The sequence below is a fragment of the Alligator sinensis genome, unplaced genomic scaffold (assembly GCF_000455745.1).
Source record: "Alligator sinensis unplaced genomic scaffold, ASM45574v1 scaffold883_1, whole genome shotgun sequence".
NCBI lineage: Eukaryota > Metazoa > Chordata > Crocodylia > Alligatoridae > Alligator > Alligator sinensis.
Genome location: NW_005842009.1, coordinates 2,556,257 through 2,575,452, shown reverse-complemented (window position 1 = coordinate 2,575,452; position 19,196 = coordinate 2,556,257). Strand labels below are relative to the sequence as shown.

At 39.4% G+C, this 19,196-nt stretch overlaps 1 protein-coding gene across 15 annotated transcripts in view; it reads left to right on the top strand.

Moving 5' to 3' along the window:
• The window catches only part of EPB41 (erythrocyte membrane protein band 4.1), a 140,520-nt gene that overhangs the window by 73,920 nt on the left and 47,404 nt on the right, over nt 1-19,196 (top strand). For 10 of the 15 annotated variants that reach the window (XM_025201958.1, XM_025201963.1, XM_025201961.1 and 7 more), the window contains 9 exons: nt 1,214-1,318; nt 5,678-5,720; nt 10,074-10,149; nt 10,710-10,928; nt 13,852-13,939; nt 14,519-14,671; nt 17,155-17,252; nt 17,982-18,154; nt 19,046-19,165. In XM_025201958.1, coding sequence (XP_025057743.1) covers nt 1,214-1,318; nt 5,678-5,720; nt 10,074-10,149; nt 10,710-10,928; nt 13,852-13,939; nt 14,519-14,671; nt 17,155-17,252; nt 17,982-18,154; nt 19,046-19,165 — 1,075 coding nt within the window. The remainder of the gene's footprint in view (nt 1-1,213; nt 1,319-5,677; nt 5,721-10,073; nt 10,150-10,709; nt 10,929-13,851; nt 13,940-14,518; nt 14,672-17,154; nt 17,253-17,981; nt 18,155-19,045; nt 19,166-19,196) is intronic. The other 5 variants (XM_014519106.2, XM_006021878.3, XM_006021881.3 and 2 more) reach the window with 1 other exon arrangement.

The following is a 19,196-nucleotide window of genomic DNA, read 5'->3' as shown; positions in this document are numbered from 1 at the left end:
CTGAATATCTGAAGGAGTGTTGGCCAGATGCTTTCATAGACCAGAAAAGAGTGAGGTGAATAGTAGCTATTGGGGTATAGAGGGAGCAAAATTTTAGAAATAGTGTTTGATCCCAAGAGCAAAGTAGGACATTTTCAGGCAAGGCTGCTACAATCATGAAGCTGAAGTCTGAAAAATGTTTGCTGCTCCTGTCATTTGCCAAGTAACAGCTCTGCCCCTGGAGCTGTAAATCCTTTTACAGCTACAACAGCTGTTCCCTCTCTGCCAATCTGTTTCCGTCTCAAAATATCTGAGGTTCAAATGATCTAGATGTCCATTATTTCTATAGACTATTTGCCGGAATGTAATAGTGAGGTCTAATCCATATTCATTTTTCTCAATCTCACAATTTTCATTCATCTTTGCTGCACGAACATATTGTACCATTGAAAATAGTTTTAAATAGTCAAATAATTACAGTCTTTTAGGAGTGCATCCTGTACTCTGCATGTCCTCATGCTGAAAATGCTGTTATGCTGAAAGCCTTGAGTAGAAAACCTCCTTGGAACATTACATTTACGCAATACTTCACTTCTAGAATTAATTCTAAACAGGTGAATATTCTCCTTTTTATAAAAGAGTTCTCAGACACGGGCGCTGTGCCTTGTCCATCCCAGCAATTGCAAATAGTTTTGGAACCCAGAGGTCATACTCCTTTGCTCAAACCAGCAGAATATACTGCCTCTGAAAAAACAAGCGTGTCAGAATAAAAAGTTCAGATAAATCAGAAATCTACCTGGTCATCACTTAATGAATATCCACTTGTTTTTGCATTTTTTATACTGGCACCTATCACTGAAGTGAGAGCATCTTCTTGCAGCATTTTTGCAAAAAAAAAACTTTAGCTACACAATGCTCTGCATAACCGTTTTTCAGATGGTAAGATGAGGCACAGATGAAGTGGCCTTCAGGACAGTGAGTAAAAGGATTGGCATTATCTTCTTTTGTTCTAAATACTTTATTTTTCCCTATTAGCCATGCTTTGCATTGTTAGAATCTGATTCTACTGGCCCAGAAGAAATACCTCGGCCATAAATTGCTGAGGTGGTATAAATTGGAGTTTTGGAGCCATTTTAATGCTCAGAAATTTGTTCAGGAGTTCTCTGACTTCTATGGGGTGGCAGGGGAAAGGCTTAAGACAGTGCATAATATGGAATCTTTTGGTTGTCTGCAGAAACATGCCAAGGGACAGGATCTGCTAAGAAAAGTATGTGAGCATCTCAATCTTTTGGAAGAAGACTACTTTGGACTCGCCATATGGGATTCTCCAACTGCCAAGGTAAGCAAATGCTTGTTGAATTACAAGCTACAACCAATGTTTAACTTTGTCCTGATTTGAACAACTGGTCAAGAAAATGTATAAATGTCCTAAATTGGAGGTGTTGCATATATGGCCATGTCATCCAGCCTATGGGGTTTTTGGAGGGACTGAGACTTCAGGGATGGGCCCATGGCCTAATTCCTGGTCCCACTGGGGGCACATTTCAGGGTGGTAGGCCAGTGATGGCTGTCTCAACCCTGCTGCCACTTACCTTGCTACTGGAGATAGGTCTGGATCTGGCCTGCAAGGTGCTCTATCATCTCAACCCATCTCAAGGGGCCAAATGAGTTTAACACTTCTAAACTAAAAATAATTTGATTTGTTTTTTTCAAAAATCATAAGGAAGGACTAGACTAAGTGCTGACAAACTGCATTTTAAGGGGTAATGATTGGGAGTAAAACAGAATAATCTATCAAATAGTGCAATGTGGGCTTTGCTAATGGTGGAAACAAAGCAAATGGGGTAAAATGTATTTTAATGAAACCACATGCAGAAATAGCTTATATTCTGGTCCTTGATAAAAATACTGTTGTTGACTTGTAAAGCTACAACAGAGGACCTAAAAGTCCCAGCTGTTCAGGAGTACCAGGGAAAACAAGTTTTTCTTTCCATCAAAAAAACCCCAACAAATGTGTTATGGTGAATGTAACGGATAAAGCAAGGGTGTAAAGATCTAAGCTATGGAAGCAGGCCATGAACCCTGAAGGATTTGGGGGAGAATTTCTCCCTGATGAGTGAGTTCCATGTATTTATTGAAGACGGTATGCTGAGCAACAACCAGCAGTAAAAATTGGTTGTATTTTACAGATAAATAAGCCTATAGGATTTGACTGTGCATTTACAAGTCAAGAATATGTAGAATGGGTTCTCATTCTGTCTCCAAAGATGCCTCTGTTTTTAGCTTTTTTTTCCACCCCCATAACTGACTCTTCTGTCACTGCCATAACTAATAATTAGGGGTTTAACCTCAGGCTTGTTTTACTCTGCCTGGGCAATCTCCTTGTCCAGCATCCTGGATATTCTTCTAATGTATGTCTGAATGAATTGGTCAATTGGTATATGAATGGCAACAACTTATTCCCTGAGCCCTACTGTTTTGCTGCACCTTGCTAGCTGCTTCAGCTGTATGGGGAAGACAAAAAGGAAGAGCTGTAAGTGGTTCAAGACTTAATTCCTTTGTGCATTCACCGCAGAAGAGTCTCTGGAACACCGCCCCCCCCGGTCGAGTTGCATATGTAAATTCCACACCTGCTGTGTGCATCAATGAGGGGAAAGAGTTTAGAAAATGTGTAGAGGTATCGTTAGACTGTGGGATATACCTAATTTCTGCAGAAACCAGACATGAAAAATATGTATGGATGAAAACAGACAGTTACTTGATTCAAAGTGTGGCAAGTGTTGCTCTTTTTTGAGGACTTTTCAGAATGGGAAAACGTATCATAGCAGAGTGGCAGAAATTTCTTCAGCCTTTTTGTAAGGTCTGGTAAGAGGTAATTCGGGATTAATGTTTCAGACTGCAGCTTGTCTTTGACAGAAGAGATAGAAAATACCAGAAGTGTGTAATTTTAAGAAATAGGTTACTTTTAGTGCATTTGCTGAGTAGAAAAGACGTTTTTGATACTGAAACTTATGCAATGTAATTTTCCTATTGGCACTTCAACATCCTGTGTATCTTTTTAATAACCCAGAGTGCCTGACAGAAATGTTAACTGCAACTTTATTCAGGCAAAAACTCAGTCCCTAGATATGTTGAATTCAGATCAGTGGCTGATTTCAGCATTGAACCCAAGACCTATTGTAGCTTAATATTCTGACTACCTGTTTGTTATATATAATGCAGTTGCTTATGATGAGCAGGGTTATTATGGTGGAAAGTAGCAGCTAAATCATTAGAAAATAATATTTGTAAATTTTCTCATGGGTAATGAAGTGTAGCTGTTCATATCAGCTGATGCCCGGGCTTGGTCTTCATTGGTTTTGATGTACTTCCTTGTATTTGCAGTGTGGTTTTTTTTTTTTTTTTTCTTCCCAGTCATGCAGTATGAGCGGTTTCATTCCATATTTGTTAAGTGGAATCTACTGTGTGCAAAGAATTTCATAAGAGATCTCCAGGACAAAAACATCAAGCTGTTCATGCTAAGATTTTTCACTATTGCATTTTTGTGTTGGAGAAACATATATCTGGCAATTATCTAACCTTGTTACTCTCAAGAAGTGACAGATGGAGTGCCTTTTTGTATCTGTCACTTGAGTCAAGGAGGCTTCCTGAGGTTTGGGACAGGAGGACTGGAGGAATGCTAATTTCACTGCCTTCAGTAAAAAAGCAAAATTATGCATATGCTTGCTTTTTCCATTTGAAGTCAAAGTATGAGGTTGAGGTTTTAATTTCTTAATGATTGCAGCAAGCCAAGGAAACACCCTGAGTAGCAAACTTCTGAGTCACAGACATTTATTGTCACTTAAAACAAAGATTGACATAGTTAAACAGCTGCTGAAGTTTTAATCCTGGTCTGAAATAATCTATTCCTGTTCACAACCCCCATTTGCTTTATTGGAAAGTTGCCTTGTATACGTTTTGTCTTATTGGAAAGAAAACTGCCGAGCATGAAATTCCTTCCCTGCCCTACAGTATTCTTTGAGGGGGGAGGGTGGGGAAAGCTGCCACTTCATTGTTTTGTTTTATCAGCTGAAAGTGTTCTTAATTCAAGGCCCCACCAAGTCGACTTCTGAACCTCCTTCAAAATTATGGCAAGGGCTTGAAGTGTGTAAAATAAATGTAGGCAAAATATTATACCTAGATATTCCTACCTTTTTACTTTGGAAATAAACCAACCATGCCCCCAAGGAAGAGCATTTTCCCACACTGGAAAATCAGATGGTAAAAGTGAATAGAGTGACTGTTAAGCACTGAAGGAGTGTGCACTAGAGTTTATACTAGTCTGAAAGAGAGAATTGTTTTTTACTGATTCATGACACAGCATTGGATAAAAGTATCATTAATTACTGAACTCTTCATTGTCTGTTGGATTAGGCAGACAGGATGCATTCCGTGAATGCATGACTGCGCTGGGGCTGTGTTTGGGTCAACCTAACTGGCCCTTTTCTCCCTGGGGTAACTGAACATTGGTAGCATCAGCACTTAGACAAAAAGCTGCTCCATTTACTACACAGTATGTCTGGCTTATGCACCTTTCTGCATGCATATCAGTACTACTTATACAGGTTGGAAGGGGTAGAGTGCATATTTAATGCATTTAATTTAAACCTAACTACAGTTGTACCAGTAACTTATTAAGCTAAACACCCTTTAGGTTAAGATGAGCTCAGAAGGCTCAGCGGGTTAAGCATACTAGTCTTTCACCTCAGAAGACCTAGGCTTTTAAATCCTGCTTAGTTCACATGAAAATGAATTCAGTAGTCTCATTCTAGCCCCTAGAGAAAAACTATAAATATTGCATTGCCTCCATACATCATGGCAAAAGTTGAGGGCTTCTGTTAAAGAGAAATTCAGGATTGAGGTGCTGAAAGGGCTTTGATCAGGCATTGACAGGACCGACGGCATCAGTTTTACCCCTTCCCTAACCCCTCTTCCCAAAAAGCAAACTAATTTCATACAACTAGAAAAACTGGGATTTTTTTCTTAATATATGTGTAATCTCTTACAGTCCTTGAAAACTTCAACCATTATTTTTTGAACATTTTACCAATACTTTTCCCTTCTGTGAGTGGTCCTACACTTTTTATGCTGTAATCAGATTTTCATAAGTAGTCCAGTGAGTGATATGTCAGGAAATTATACTTCATGACTGTGCATCAGAGCGTATCTTCATAACGGTAAAAATTGCAGTATTCTGCACCTCTAGGTCCACAGAGAGAGAGTGCTTCCCTTGGAAGATAATGTTTTCTTGTTCAAGACCATGGTAAGATTTCAAATGAATGGAGCTTTGGGTATAGTAATTTTATTGTCCTTTCAATCTCAATTCATCTTGTATGCAGTGTACATGCACTAGCTTGTCCAACTGGGACAAAAATCGTGGATATAAATTCTGCTACTGCCCTTCATTCCATCCTTTCCACTCTGAAGCAATTGTAGAAAATGGTGGGATTATAACATCAAACATGAATTTGAGCTAGTAGGCTGGAGTGAGTGTGCTGAAAAAATGGAGGATATCGTGGCTGTATGTGTTACTTATATGGTATGTGCATGCATTGCAACAGCCAGCTCCATTCATATTGGCAGATGCTTTTTATCTAAATGCCGTGGTGTTCATATAATACATGTCAATCTGAATATATATGCTTTTCTGTTCTTACAGACATGGCTGGATCCTGCCAAGGAGATAAAAAAACAGGTTCATGGTAAGTGGATTGAGTTAATCTTTTTTTGTTTTGTTTTGTTTTCCTTCCCACTGTAGATATTTATAGACTTGGCACATAACCTAGAGAACCCCTGAGGACTAGCTAGAGTTCACGTAAGAATATTTGGCAGGGACCAGCACCAGTTCAGACAGCACATACTCTCTTGTATTTTACACTTAATGATTTGCGGGTCTTAAGAACAACAGTGGCATTTTTTCACAATGAAGGATCGTGTCTAGTATCTTGTGCCAGTAGGCAGACAAATACTAGACCATCACGTAATCCAGAAATAAATAGATCTTTAATCTGACATTATGAGAGGGAGGGGGAACTAATTAAAGTTAATAGAGGACATGGGGAAGGGGCAAAGAAAGTTGCATGCTGTAGCAAGCTTCTCCGAATACTTCTGGACAACTCTGGTATGCAGAAATATTGCAAGTGACTTCAGTGGGGTCAGAATAAATAACTGATGCTGTGAATAACACAACTGCACTGTGAAGTCTACTAATATTGATGAAGTAGAGTTAATATAAGTCTAGGTTGAGGCTCGCTTTTCTCTGAAGAAAAATGCCAGGAAACTGAAAGAAGTAGATAGTGGTGTTAGTTTAAAGTCAAGCAGGAGGGGAGGGTACCTTAGAGACTAACCTGTAGGGCTATGCAAAGCTTCAGTCCCTGATTTGATTCGGCGGAGATTTGGCCCGATTTTGGTGGCTGAATCTCCAAATCCAGATTGAATCAGGCAACCCTTTAATCTCTCTGAATTGATTCGGAAAGATTTGGACATAGACGCAGCTTAAATGTTTTTTCTACATACCTCGAGGTACCAGTTGGCTGATGAATGCTGAGATGCTGGGGCAGATGGAGCATCCCACAGGAGCGCTGGGGGCTCCCCAGCGCGCTCGGCAGCAGACCTGGAAGTGGACCAGAAGCACTTTCGGGTCTGCTGGGGAGTGCATGGAGGGGGCCCTGTGCCACCTGCTCCATGACTGGTGCCTCCTGGGTCTGGGGGGGGTACCTGGGGTCCTCCCATGGCTGAGTGGATGGGGATGGGGTGCCCCCCTGCGCGCTCCCTTGTGGACCCGGAAGTGGACCTACTTGGAAGTACTTCTAGCCCACTTCCGAGTTTGCTATCGAGCATGCGGGGGCCCTTCCACATTCCTGTGGGATGTTCTACCCACCCCAGTATCACAGCATTCAGAAGCTGCACCTGGTACCTCGAGGTATATAGGAAAAACATTTAAAGCTGTGTCTATGGCCAAATAGCTGATTTTCTGAATTGGCATTGAATCTTCAGATTTGGATTTGGACGAATCAAATCAGGGAAAGTGATCTGAATCAACAATTCGAATCACTGTCGGATATGGGCCGAATCCAAATCTGAAATGAATATGGCCCAGTTTGTGCACCTGTACTAACCTTTTCAGAAAGAGAGAAGCTCTGTAGGTGACAGCCTGCTTCATCAGCCCTGTCTTTTGCCTGAAAGCATTGAAAGTAAAATTCTGATCTGTGTTAGGTTTATGGGGAAGAAATGAGAGGAAGAGGAGAGATTTCAGCATAGCTGTGAACTGAAGACGCTCTTTATATGGTGTGAAAGGAGAAAACCCCATTCGGTTTGATAAAAGAATAGGCCAGGGAAAGTTTTTCTCTTCAATCATCTATTCCTTTTTAGAAGCTACATAAGGAATTGTTTGTTCAGGGCTTTGGCTGCTTTTACCTGTGTCATACCAAAGCCAAATGTATGATCCAGTGGGACAAGTGCAAATTCCTCTATAGAGTTAACATTAAAAGGAGATCTCTGTTTCATTCATTTGATTAAGGTGTCCAGTTGAAAAGAGTTTTCATGAAAATGGCATGATTAGGATAGTGTTGTTGTAGTGTTATAGCCTTGAACGTCCAGAAAAATGCACGAGGCAAGCATTTTGTGGGTAATATCTTTTATTGGACTGACGTAGACAAGTTTTTGGGTACCACTGTGCCCTTCTTTGGGTAGGTGGGGAGACAAAGCAAGGCTAAAGAGCAGATAGAAAAAGGCTTGAGGAAAACTCCATATATAAGTAAAATCAGAATATAAGAGGTATTATCAGGTAGCCAACGCATGAGAAATGCAGTAGAAAGGGTAGCTTAAGTAGAAGAGCAAGACTGTTCGAGAGGGTTGCTATCATGGGGATCAAGTAGATTATAATGGGCCATGAAGTTAGTGCATCTGTTTAGTCCCTGATTCTTAGTGTCCAGTAAGTTAACAAATTTTTGCTCCCAAGGCCATCTTTTGAAAGTATTTTGTAAATTTCCCTTGAGCACAAGGACTGTGAGGTCAGAAAGGGAGTGTGTTTTTTCTGTTTAAAAAAAAAAAAAAAAGTTCTCAGACCTTTGTTCTAGTGTCCCTATCCTTTATATCTTTTTCTTTGTTTGTTCTGGTGTGTAATTTTTTTCTAGTTCATCCACATATCTTCCATGTGGGCATTTGGTACACTGGATGAGGTATGCCATGTTCTGGGATAGATGTGTAGGTTCCATGGATTTATGGTAAAGGCAGGGTTTTGTTCCACTGCCAGCCTGCTGACCAGCAGGGAATTTGCTTCTGATGAGGAGCGGGGCAAAATTAGGGGGCTGTCTGAATGCCAGGAGTGGTGGGGATGCTGGGTTTTTTTCTCTCTCTAGTTAAAATGGGTTGCCCTTTTTACTACAGTTCTCTTCTCTGTTAGCTACTGATAACATCTCCAGCTTTTATTTACATATGGAGTTTTGCACAAGCCTTAATTTTTATCTGCTCTTCAGTTCTGTTGTCTACTTCCTCTCCCTGCCCCCGAGCTGAGGAAAAACACAATGGTACCTGAAAGCTTGTGTTATATTCCTTCCAAAGATACAGATGGTTCAATAAAAGATATCACCCAGAAAAATCCTTGCCTCTTGCATGATTAAGATACAGACTCATAGCAGGGGATGATTATTTTCACCATACAGGCCCAATAAGCTTATCTATGTATCTTCCTTATAACAGACAATCACCCAGATTTGCTCTTGAATAATTTGGGTATTTCTGGGACCATACAATGGAGATGGCAGGTTTTGTCATTAACTCCAATTACAATGTTGTATAAAAGACAGTTCTGTAAAAGGAGTGGGGTTTTTTTTTATGGCTTCCTTCTCTATTTAAGGTTTATTAAATCTCTTAGGAAGTCAAACTGTGAGTTTTGTTTCCTTGATTTTAAATATCATTTTAACCTAACAGGGTATATGGTACAGAATAAAGTAGTTCTATTTTTATTAGGTTTTTTAGAAACTTTAGAAATTACTCCTAGAATATTCTATGCCTTTGCTCTGGTCAATTATCTGAAGGTAAAATTGACTGTCAGCTCCAAGAAAGAAAAAAGGTGTCTTCATTTTAACATATGAAAACATTTTCAGGTACCAAAAGGCATAGTGGTTTTTATTCTCTCTAAAGACAGAGTAATGGTACAATTAGTTTCAACTTTAGCATCTTACAATCATAATTGTACTGTTACATTAATATGTGCATCAGCATTTGTTATTTTCAATTTAAAAATGTACATATATGCTCCCTTATATCATGGTGGGCTGTATTTTTTGTATGAATGTTTAGTTTTGTATCTTTACTCACAGTAGTTTGCTAAAATAGTGGCTGATCTTACATTTTAAATACAATTACAATGACTACAGAAATCAGGAGTAAGTTCTGTTGGAAGGTGCTACCATAAGCTTCATAGCACATCTATATTGAAGCATTTTAGTCTTGCCCTGCAAAACCCTTGCTGTCCTAGCCATGGGTGTGTTTTAAAGAGACTGAGAATTGTACTGAATTTATATGATGTTTGTGTTGTGTGGGCCAAACTCTTATTAGGTAGTTGAAGCCACTAAGCATGCCTCTCCCCAAGGGAGGTTGGAAACTTAGATTTTTAGTAGTGAAATATTAACTCATTAACCCACCACTATTTGATCTCTGTTCATACCTCATTGCCTCCTTCTTTCTTTTTATAGTAGTAATAAAGTGTTTTATGAGGAATAGGTCCTAAAGCAAATGAATTCAGAATTTAATATTAGCTATGATGTCTTTCACATGAATGGTCTTATCCTTACTCTTGTCTGTTTACCTGCTTTCTTAGGGAAAGCGCTTGAAACCTAAGTTATGTAAATGAGGACAAATTGGGGATTTTACCACTGCTACAAAAGCAGTGTTCTTGCAGCCAGTTATCAATTCAGTAGGCATTATTTAAAACATTGCAAGTTGCATGTTTTGCTTTACTTGGAAAGCCCAATTAGATATTCAGAACATTCATAAGACTTGAATATTGTAAAGCTTTTTATTTTTCAAAACTGGTTTGCTTCTAATTACAGGAGGTCCCTGGGACTTTACGTTCAATGTGAAGTTTTATCCACCAGACCCAGCACAACTGACAGAAGATATAACAAGGTAAAGACATATACCATTGCCTATTAATTTTGCTAATTGAGTAATTGGTCCAGTAAAGTATGGTGGGAGCTTTTAGAAAGCACTAAGAGAGAGCATACTATTTGAACACTGTAGCTAAAAGTGGAGATCCAGTTGTGGGGTTCTTCCTTTTGTTGTTCGTGTTCTTTCTGCACTGAAGACTACATGAGCAAGGCTAGTTAAATGTAGTGGTGGAACATAGTGTTGTGGTGGAACATGTATAAGCATAAAATACATACTTGTTGAAGTCTGGAACAAAGTCTGGTTGCAGTGGTCAGATGTATCCTCTGCTCTATTTGGAGGGAGGTGCCTTTTACCTCATGAGCCTTTATTCAGGCTACTACAACTGTGGTCTTTATCCTTTGACTGAAGGGTACGCACTAACTTTTTTATTCCTTGCAAGCTAAAACCAGCAAAGCTCCATATCAGTCAACACTTAACCGTGGCCTTCATCTTACCTTTGGGAGTTTGAGCTCAAAAAAGCTGAGGTTTTTGTTTTCCATGCCTTCTGTGGTAAATCATACTTTCTTCTTTTTCTGTAGGTATTATTTGTGTCTTCAGCTTAGACAAGACATTGTGACAGGGCGGTTGCCTTGTTCCTTTGCAACGTTGGCCCTGCTGGGTTCTTATACAGTCCAGTCTGAGCTGGGGGATTATGATCCAGAGCTACATAATGCAGATTATGCCAGTGAGTTTAAACTGGCCCAAAACCAGACAAAAGAACTTGAAGACAAAGTTATGGAACTACATAAAACATACAGGTGAGTGCTGGCATTAGAGGAATTTGTCTAGGCACAACAGGAAAAGGAATAATTAAGAGAAACGGCTGTTTCCTTATCTTTCCCAAGTTTTCTGTGTTTAGTATCCTCTTATACCATAAGTCTCAGCTATGAACCTGAAATGGAACGGCAGTAAAAGAAAGATTTCATTTAGTAGATGAGTTTTGAGTTAGCAGAGAAAATCCAGCTGTTTTAAAAAAGAAAGGGCTCATATGAAGGAGTCGGAAAGTTCCAGTAAAAGTTCTTCCAGAGCCCGTAACCCACTTCTTCATACCAGTAGTAGGACAGTGTCCAAAGGAGTTAGAATTAAAGTTTATATTACTGTAAATATTGCAACTAGATGACCAGCCCAGGACTGCCCACAGAAATGACTTGCTCACAAAAAGTGTGGTTGCCTTTACTGCTATTTTAACTTGCCTGCACTTCCGTTTTGTCAGTTTGTCAGTTTGTGCATTGTGTCATAATCCTAGAATGTAAACTTTTGGGGACAGTGGCTGTCTAGTAGGGGCTACCTCAGCTATTCAGTTGCAGAAGAATTCTTGAAAATATTAGTGAGATAAAGATATTCTTGAGAATCTTATTTAACCAAAGGCTGTGGGATAAAGCTTGCTCACCCACTCTTTCACTCTTGTTCTCTCTCTGTCTTCTCCTGCACTAGATAAAGAGACTGTTTTGGAAGAGCTCAGTGAAATTAGAAATGTATTTTTTAAAAGCGGCACTTGTGGGGTCTTTGATTCTATGTGGAACTGCATGGTCTGCTTGCTTTTAACCTTGTCCTTCCTCCTTATCTCTCTCCTGTTTTATTTATTACTGACTCATATACTGTCTGCAGTTAGGCTGTAAGCTGATTGTGGGAGGGACCTTATCTTTCCATGTGTGCAATAAGTGTCTAGCTGCATATTGTAGCCTAGATTCTGTTGGGGTCCTCTGGCACTTCTGTGTTACAAGTCATAGCCAATATTATACAACACTCACAGCATTTCAAGTACGTGTGTGAGAGCTGATAATAATACTGAGGTCCATGTAATTTCTCAGTCTTGCTGCTTTTTTGGCATTTCCCTGATTTGCGGTAGGTAGGTCTTGTAAGTAGTAGTGGTAGAATTTATGGGGCACCAGAGCTGTTCTTGGCAATGTATTGACCTGGGAGTTCATTATCTAATTGCATAGACAAAGCTAGATCATCACATCTTGGCCCAGAATAAGGATCTCTTAGAACAGAGCAATATTTATTTTTGTATGTGTAAGAGTACATCCAGCTGAGACTGGGTAATATTATTAAAGGAAGCAAACTTCTTCATATAGCCAATATCTGTGAAAAAGCACCTCTGATACCACAATAGAAGATTACGAAAACAAAGCCAAGCCTTTGCTCTTTTATACACATGTATAGTAATATTCAGTTACATTGAGATGTGTGTTTTAAGTGCTAAGAGAGTAGTGTCGTGAAGTCTCAATCATTTTGGTATATAGCTTTCATACCATCCAAAGAGGGCATGAGGGGATGATTCTATGTCCTGGTCTGAGTCTTAAGCCTATAACCTTCTGACCTGACAAAAGCTGCCAGCTGTGTCACATTAATGACTACAGAAAACAAAAAGCAAAGTGAAACTTTCTCCAGGGCAAATATAAACTAATAATATTAGTAATTGTAGCCTGCATTGGTGGATTTTGGGTCTCTGGGTGATATCAAAGCTATAATTAACACCTTAAATTCAGACTCTTGATTGAGTATTTTAAACTGATTTCCTCCCTGTGTGTAATGAAGGGGAGAGGAAGTGAGGAATATAAACTTGTCAGTTGCTCAATACTTCAGGACCAGAAGTCAAAGGGCATTGTCCTTAATAGAGCTTGCAGCTAACATTGCTGAGTGATTTATTTGACTGCTGTATTCCATTAAAACAAAATAATCAATTCATATGAACCCCCCCATCAAATTCATTAAATGAGAGCAGAAATAACATGCATCTTTAAATGTGTTGAATTATAAAGACTTCCCCCTGCATAGATGAATATGTTAATTTCTGAATATCGTTCTATGAACTTTGAACATCAGATGGCTTTAAGTAAAGATTTCAATGTTAAACATGGTCTTGTGGCCATGTTTATTTGAACTATGCAGTCTTTGTTTATAAGAGAGAAGTTGCGGCCTTGTTTTTCCATTTAAAGGATTAGAGCTACAATATTAAATTTTCTTTTGGTCAGTGCACCCTAGGGTTGATATTTTTATATAAAATGTTTGTAAGCAAGACTTAGAAGCAGTGAGCAAAATGAAACATACATAAATTAACTGTTCCAATGCAGCATTTGCACAGATTTGGCACAATAGAAGCCTATTAGCAAGAACTTCAATAACATTGAAAATGGCCCTATTATCAGGATGTTTCTGTTAGCCAAAGTTGCATTGTATTGCCTCTCCTGTGGACAGGGCACCATCTGTTCCCTGAAAATGTCTCATTCATCTAGGCTGTTCCTAATAGGAGACTCCTATTAAGTGATTTCAGCTGCCCTTCCATTTAATTCTCAGAACAACAGCTGGATTCTAAAATGTATTGAGGTAAAGCAGTTAAGAGGATTCTGCAGTTCACTCTATGCCTTCACAAAACTTAATATGTTCATTTGTTTTTCCAAGAGAGATTTTCTTGGGGAATCAGTGCTGAGATGGGTAGATATTGCTGCTTTGACATCTGTGTTCCTCTTCATAGGCATAAATATTGAAACATCTTCATAAAAATTAGATCCAAAGGACAAAAAGTGTGAGAGATTCTTCTGTAGGCATAACTTGTCTCCTCAGTTTAGGAGAATGCAGCAATCAAGAGCCCAACAACTAATTGGCTTAATAAGCGATTACTTTAAAAACCAGTCTTTGTTGTCAGTAATACTGAGACTATTGTCTTTCTTTCTCCAGATCCATGACTCCAGCACAAGCAGACCTGGAATTTCTTGAGAATGCAAAAAAGCTGTCAATGTATGGAGTTGATCTTCACCAAGCCAAGGTAAGAATTAACATTTATTTCTGTAGTGTTCTGTTTTCTTTATAGTGGGCGTCTGTTGGGCCATAATATTCTTGCTAAAAGATTTAGGCAGGCAGCCAGCTAGTTGTCATTTATAGAAATGCAAATGAACGATAGATATTGCTTGTGTGCATGACTGCAAACATAGTAGAAGAAGCGATTCCTCCAGCTTTGCTTGTTATTTATATACTGTAGGAAGCTCATTACAAACCTATTGAAGTAGATGGGTCTTTGGTTTGAAGAACCTACTAAGATGTTATGATCCTGCAAAGTAAGGTATTCACAGAAGTCAGAGGCATGCAATATAAACCGTAAGAGATCAGAGAGCATTTTGAGAAAAGGAGGAGAATGTAAGGACAGATATGAAGAAAAAATGTTGGCCTTGGGCACATGGAAAGCTGGAGGTTGTTCTGACCATGAGGGTTGGAGACTAATTCAAGTGGGATTCAGGAAAACAAACAAACAAAAGTAGTGTTTTAGAGGACAAATATTGTGTGATAAATTGTTGAGGCTTATAACTCCAGCACAGTTATATGTTTGAATCTTTATTTGCTTTCTTAGGATTTGGAGGGAGTAGACATCATTCTAGGAGTCTGTTCCAGTGGCCTTCTTGTCTACAAAGATAAACTGAGAATCAACCGCTTCCCTTGGCCCAAAGTTCTGAAGATTTCCTACAAACGCAGCAGCTTTTTTATTAAGATTCGGCCAGGGGAGGTATAGCTTGAGCTTTTTTTTTTTTCTTCTTTCTTCCACTTGTTATATATAAGAACATGATTGAATTGGTTTTAGTTTTACCAAAAGAATAGAGAAGTATTGTGAGTAAAGCTAGTTCTGTTCCTCAGTGTATGATAGAACAATTATGGTTTTCATTTTAACTAGTATTTCTTATTTACTTTTTCAGCATTGTTATAGCTTGTCTATACTGTAAAGCCAGTGGACCTGTTTAAGGCTATAAAATATTATTTGAATTTTAAATTGTATGGTATGTAGTGCCACCTACTTGCAGAGTATGGTACGCTGGAGTTAACGTTTTCTAATCAGCACAGTTTGCCCAAACAAGCCAAGTACATGTTGGCTGGGGAATGGCTTTCCTATCTCATGATGATTTTCATGGTTTAAAAAAAAAAAATGCTTTCCCAGTCAGAACCAGGGTAAATCAAAGATCTGTTGAATATTGTTCACAGAAAAAGGCACATCTCTTTCACAGACTCCAAAAATAGCTACTAGGTCAGTGTTTGGGGCTTTCGCCACCTGGGCTGTGAGAAAACTGAGGTTCAAGTCTGTGGTCTGATTCAGACAGCACATATACTTGAAGCTGAATTTCTAGTAGATAGTTTGTGAATATCTTAAATGCTGAGTTATTGGCTATTTGAGAATGGGGTGGAAAGTAGGGGGAAGGAAAATTCTCCCTCTCCTCCTCACTTTTTTCTGTCCTGAGAAATCTTTTTTTTATGGAACAGTTTTGATGGAACAGTTTTTATTTTTGGGGCGGGGTTTGTTGGGAAATTCCCAGTTAGCTCAGTGCTTATCAGATCCTTGTTGTTGGATCTGTAAATGAGATACTCATATGTTTCTATAATCCAAATAAAGCAAGACATTTTGATCTTTCTGATGTTATTTTGAAACGTAACTTCAAAGTGGCAAGGAATGGTTCTGCAGACAGACTAACTTTTTATCTTCGCAAAAAGCAAGTTAGATGTGCATTTCACCAGACCTCAGATGACCATTGACCTTCAGAATATTGTACCGTTATAGACTAAAATAAGTAGGTAGCAACGTTTTTGATGCTGGGCCAAGTTGTGCTCTTCTATGTGTGGGGGAGGGGGTGTGTGGATCTCTTTCCTGAATAGAAAGAGAAACATGGGTCTCTGCAGCAGAGTTCCCCTTTCTTCCCTCCCTTATTCCTGCCTCTCATCAATACAGCATAGACAGAAAAGGAACAAGTCCATGATGGACAAAATGATGGACAAAATCCCCTAGACATGATACCCATCATAAGCTATGCGTCATCTCTTTAGCCTTCTCTTATGAAAATCCCTCTTTAGAAGGGATCCTGGAGCTTTAATGCATAGGATGGGGGTAGTGTCACAGCTGCTGCAGAAGTCAACTCCATATAGATGGGTTTGTTCTCTTTTTGCAGGTCTTTTTTCATCGTAGGCCCCCAGAAGTTGTTAATATAATTCCACATTTGGGATTAGAAGTATTTTATCCCCAGTTCCAAAAATGGTACTTTCTGCCATACCAGATGTGCGTGCTAGGATGCGTCATTTTGGGCATCGGGGATAAAATGTATCTGATTTCCAATGATTCAACTGCAGGGGTGAACTCAACACTGAGATCTGGTCCCTGATGCTAGGCTCCTCACCTCCAGCAACTTGAAAGGCACACCATGAAGCCCAGACTGGGAAAATCAGTTTCCCCATGCTGGCCTGGAATCTTGCTTTTTTAAGTTCCTGAGCAGCTGTGAGCCCAACGTTGAGGAGAGGTCCCTAAGGGTGGGGTTCATGTGCCACAGGAGCTTAAAAGCAGGTGTGTAGCCCAGCTGCATGTGCTGCCCTTTGAGCATGCTGCTGGCTCCCTGCAGCCTGCCGTATTCAAAGGATGTATATGCAGCTGGGCTGCACTTGCCACTCCTGGATGCCTGCATGGCACATGTTCAAAATACAGGCACTCCTCACTTAACGACCGAGTTCCGTTCCTGCGACTAGGTCATTAAGCGAATTGGTCGATAAGCGAGGAGCCGCCCCTTGATACTGCATGCCTTGGCTTGAGACGCCGCACTGCCGTTTCCACGACCAAAGTTCTCGTACTTACGACCAAAGTTCTTGTACTTACGACCAGTTCTCGCTGGTCGTAAGTCCGCGTGGTCGTTAAACAGGTAGGTCGTTAAGTGAGGAGTACCTGTATAGTGCAATACAGGCCAACCCCATGGAACACTCTTGTGGCTGGCTTAGCATTTTATGGTGTCTTAAATAGTTTGTATGTATGGCCTGTTGCAATCTATTGTGTAATTAATGTGTTATTTGTATGATAAATATAACATCCACCAAAGGCCTTAGGATATTTACTGGGTTTGTGGATGGTTTCTGCCTAGGTGGTTTTATTTGGGTATGTTCCACACAGGTTCTATGCAGGTGATCTTCTCCATATATTAGCCATTGCTATAATTAAATATTCTGTTTTACTGTTTTCCATAGCAGGAACAATATGAAAGTACTATTGGGTTTAAACTGCCTAGTTACCGGGCAGCTAAGAAGCTGTGGAAAGTCTGTGTTGAGCATCACACATTTTTCAGGTATTCTTTCCTTAAACTGTATGTCTCCTTTTTATCAAATATGAGATCTTCTCTAAAGCAATACTGATTTTAAGTTTCTGCATCTGTAATTCCTTTGCAAGTGAATGCTGTGTGCGTCTCTCCTTCAGACAAAGTTCCTTGGGTGAATCTGATATCTTTTATTAGACCAACCCAAATAGTTGGAAAATAATTATTAAGCAAGCTTTCGGGTTCAAAAACCCCTGACCAAATTCTTAACTCGCATATTGATTATGAATTTTATTGGGTATTTTTCCACATCTTGTTTGATTCCTGTCCCTAAACATGGTTTCGTTCAAATAAGAGATTCTTCAGTAAAATAGAGACTAAAGTTGGGGAAAAAAAACCTGGAGGAGTATAGGTCCATGCTTGTATTGAACACAGCAATTCTTACAGCAGCATTTTGAATGATTTTATATTAGTATGTGACCTTATGAACTGACACTTTCAATGGGGATTGACATAACTGAGGAGTGAAAATGAGTAAAAGGAAATTAAATTAATAATAGCACTAACCTTCTTAACTGAAGACTTCATATTGAAACAGTCTTAAGCATAGCAATAGGTGCTATTGATTTTTATATTATGTTAATAGACCATGTAGAAAGGTGCATTGTTCTGCTCCCCAGATTTCTTTTTACTTCCACTTTATGTATTACGAGTTCCTTGAGTTTGAAGATACAAGATTAATGTATGTGTATGTCTTTTCAGGCTAACTTCTACTGAAGCCATTCCCAAGAGCAGGTTTCTGGCACTGGGATCTAAATTCCGTTACAGTGGACGAACACAGGCCCAGACAAGACAGGCTAGCGCCTTGATTGATAGACCCGCACCACAGTTTGAACGAACAGCAAGCAAGCGGGCATCCAGAAGCCTTGATGGAGGTTAGTGACTAATATATTTTTCCCCTTGTCACATTGCCATGAATGAAATCAATCTAGTAGGTTTCAGTAGAAAATCACTCTGTAGGGTGAGAATTTGTACCCATTTTGTCTAAGGAAGAGAAGCTGATCTGAAGAATCTAAAACTGAGATATACTATGAAAAACGTTTCAGGAACTTTAATTCTAGTAAGGCACAGTGCATTTGCCTAATATGGGCAGTCCTGATTCAAAATTCACGGGTTGATAGAAATTTTGTTTTCATTCTGAAGTTTACAAAACTTAAACTAATTAATGTATTTGGCACTACTTGGGACTTACAAATGAGAGACACTAAAAAGAATCTTGTCAGTTTAAATTGCTGTTCAACACTGATGCTGTTCCTAAAATTTGAGGGAAGGTCTTTAAACAATCATTATGAAAATGTTTTGTAATATGCTGTAGCAGCACCCTTTTTCCCATCATTGTGTGTGTTTAAAGAAATAACTTGGCTATGAGAATACCCAAAGATGCAAAAACTTTCTCAAAAACTGTTCCAGTTTGTCCCGTTGCCACCCAAAGCCAAAAGGAAAACAACACATTTAGCCTTCTGTGTAGCCTATACAAACCACTAGGACAATCTTGCCTTGTGTTCCTGTTCTACATCTGGCATTCCAGTGGTGATAATTGATTTTGTGCTCCTACTAAGTGTTTTGACACTTCTTCAGTAGCAGATGGAGTGACAATTCATTTGAAGTCTATGGGCACTTGCTGTAGTGGAAGGCAAGTTAGACTTGAATGTCAGACCTTGAAAAATGTAAAACAGCTAAATACATCGCTTCTGTCCAATTGAAGTCTTCAGCCTTTTCCTATGCACCATGTAGGTAGCTTGTTAACATATGCACAATTTCTTCAGCTAAACGTACGACCCAAAAAATTGAATTCAGACCTGTAGAGGAGGAGAAGCAGGAGGAGGTGGTGGTGATGGTTGAGGTTCCAGAATCAAAACCTGTGGAACAATTCCAAGAAAAGCCAGGTATAGCTGTGGTGGCTATGACTCTGCAGTG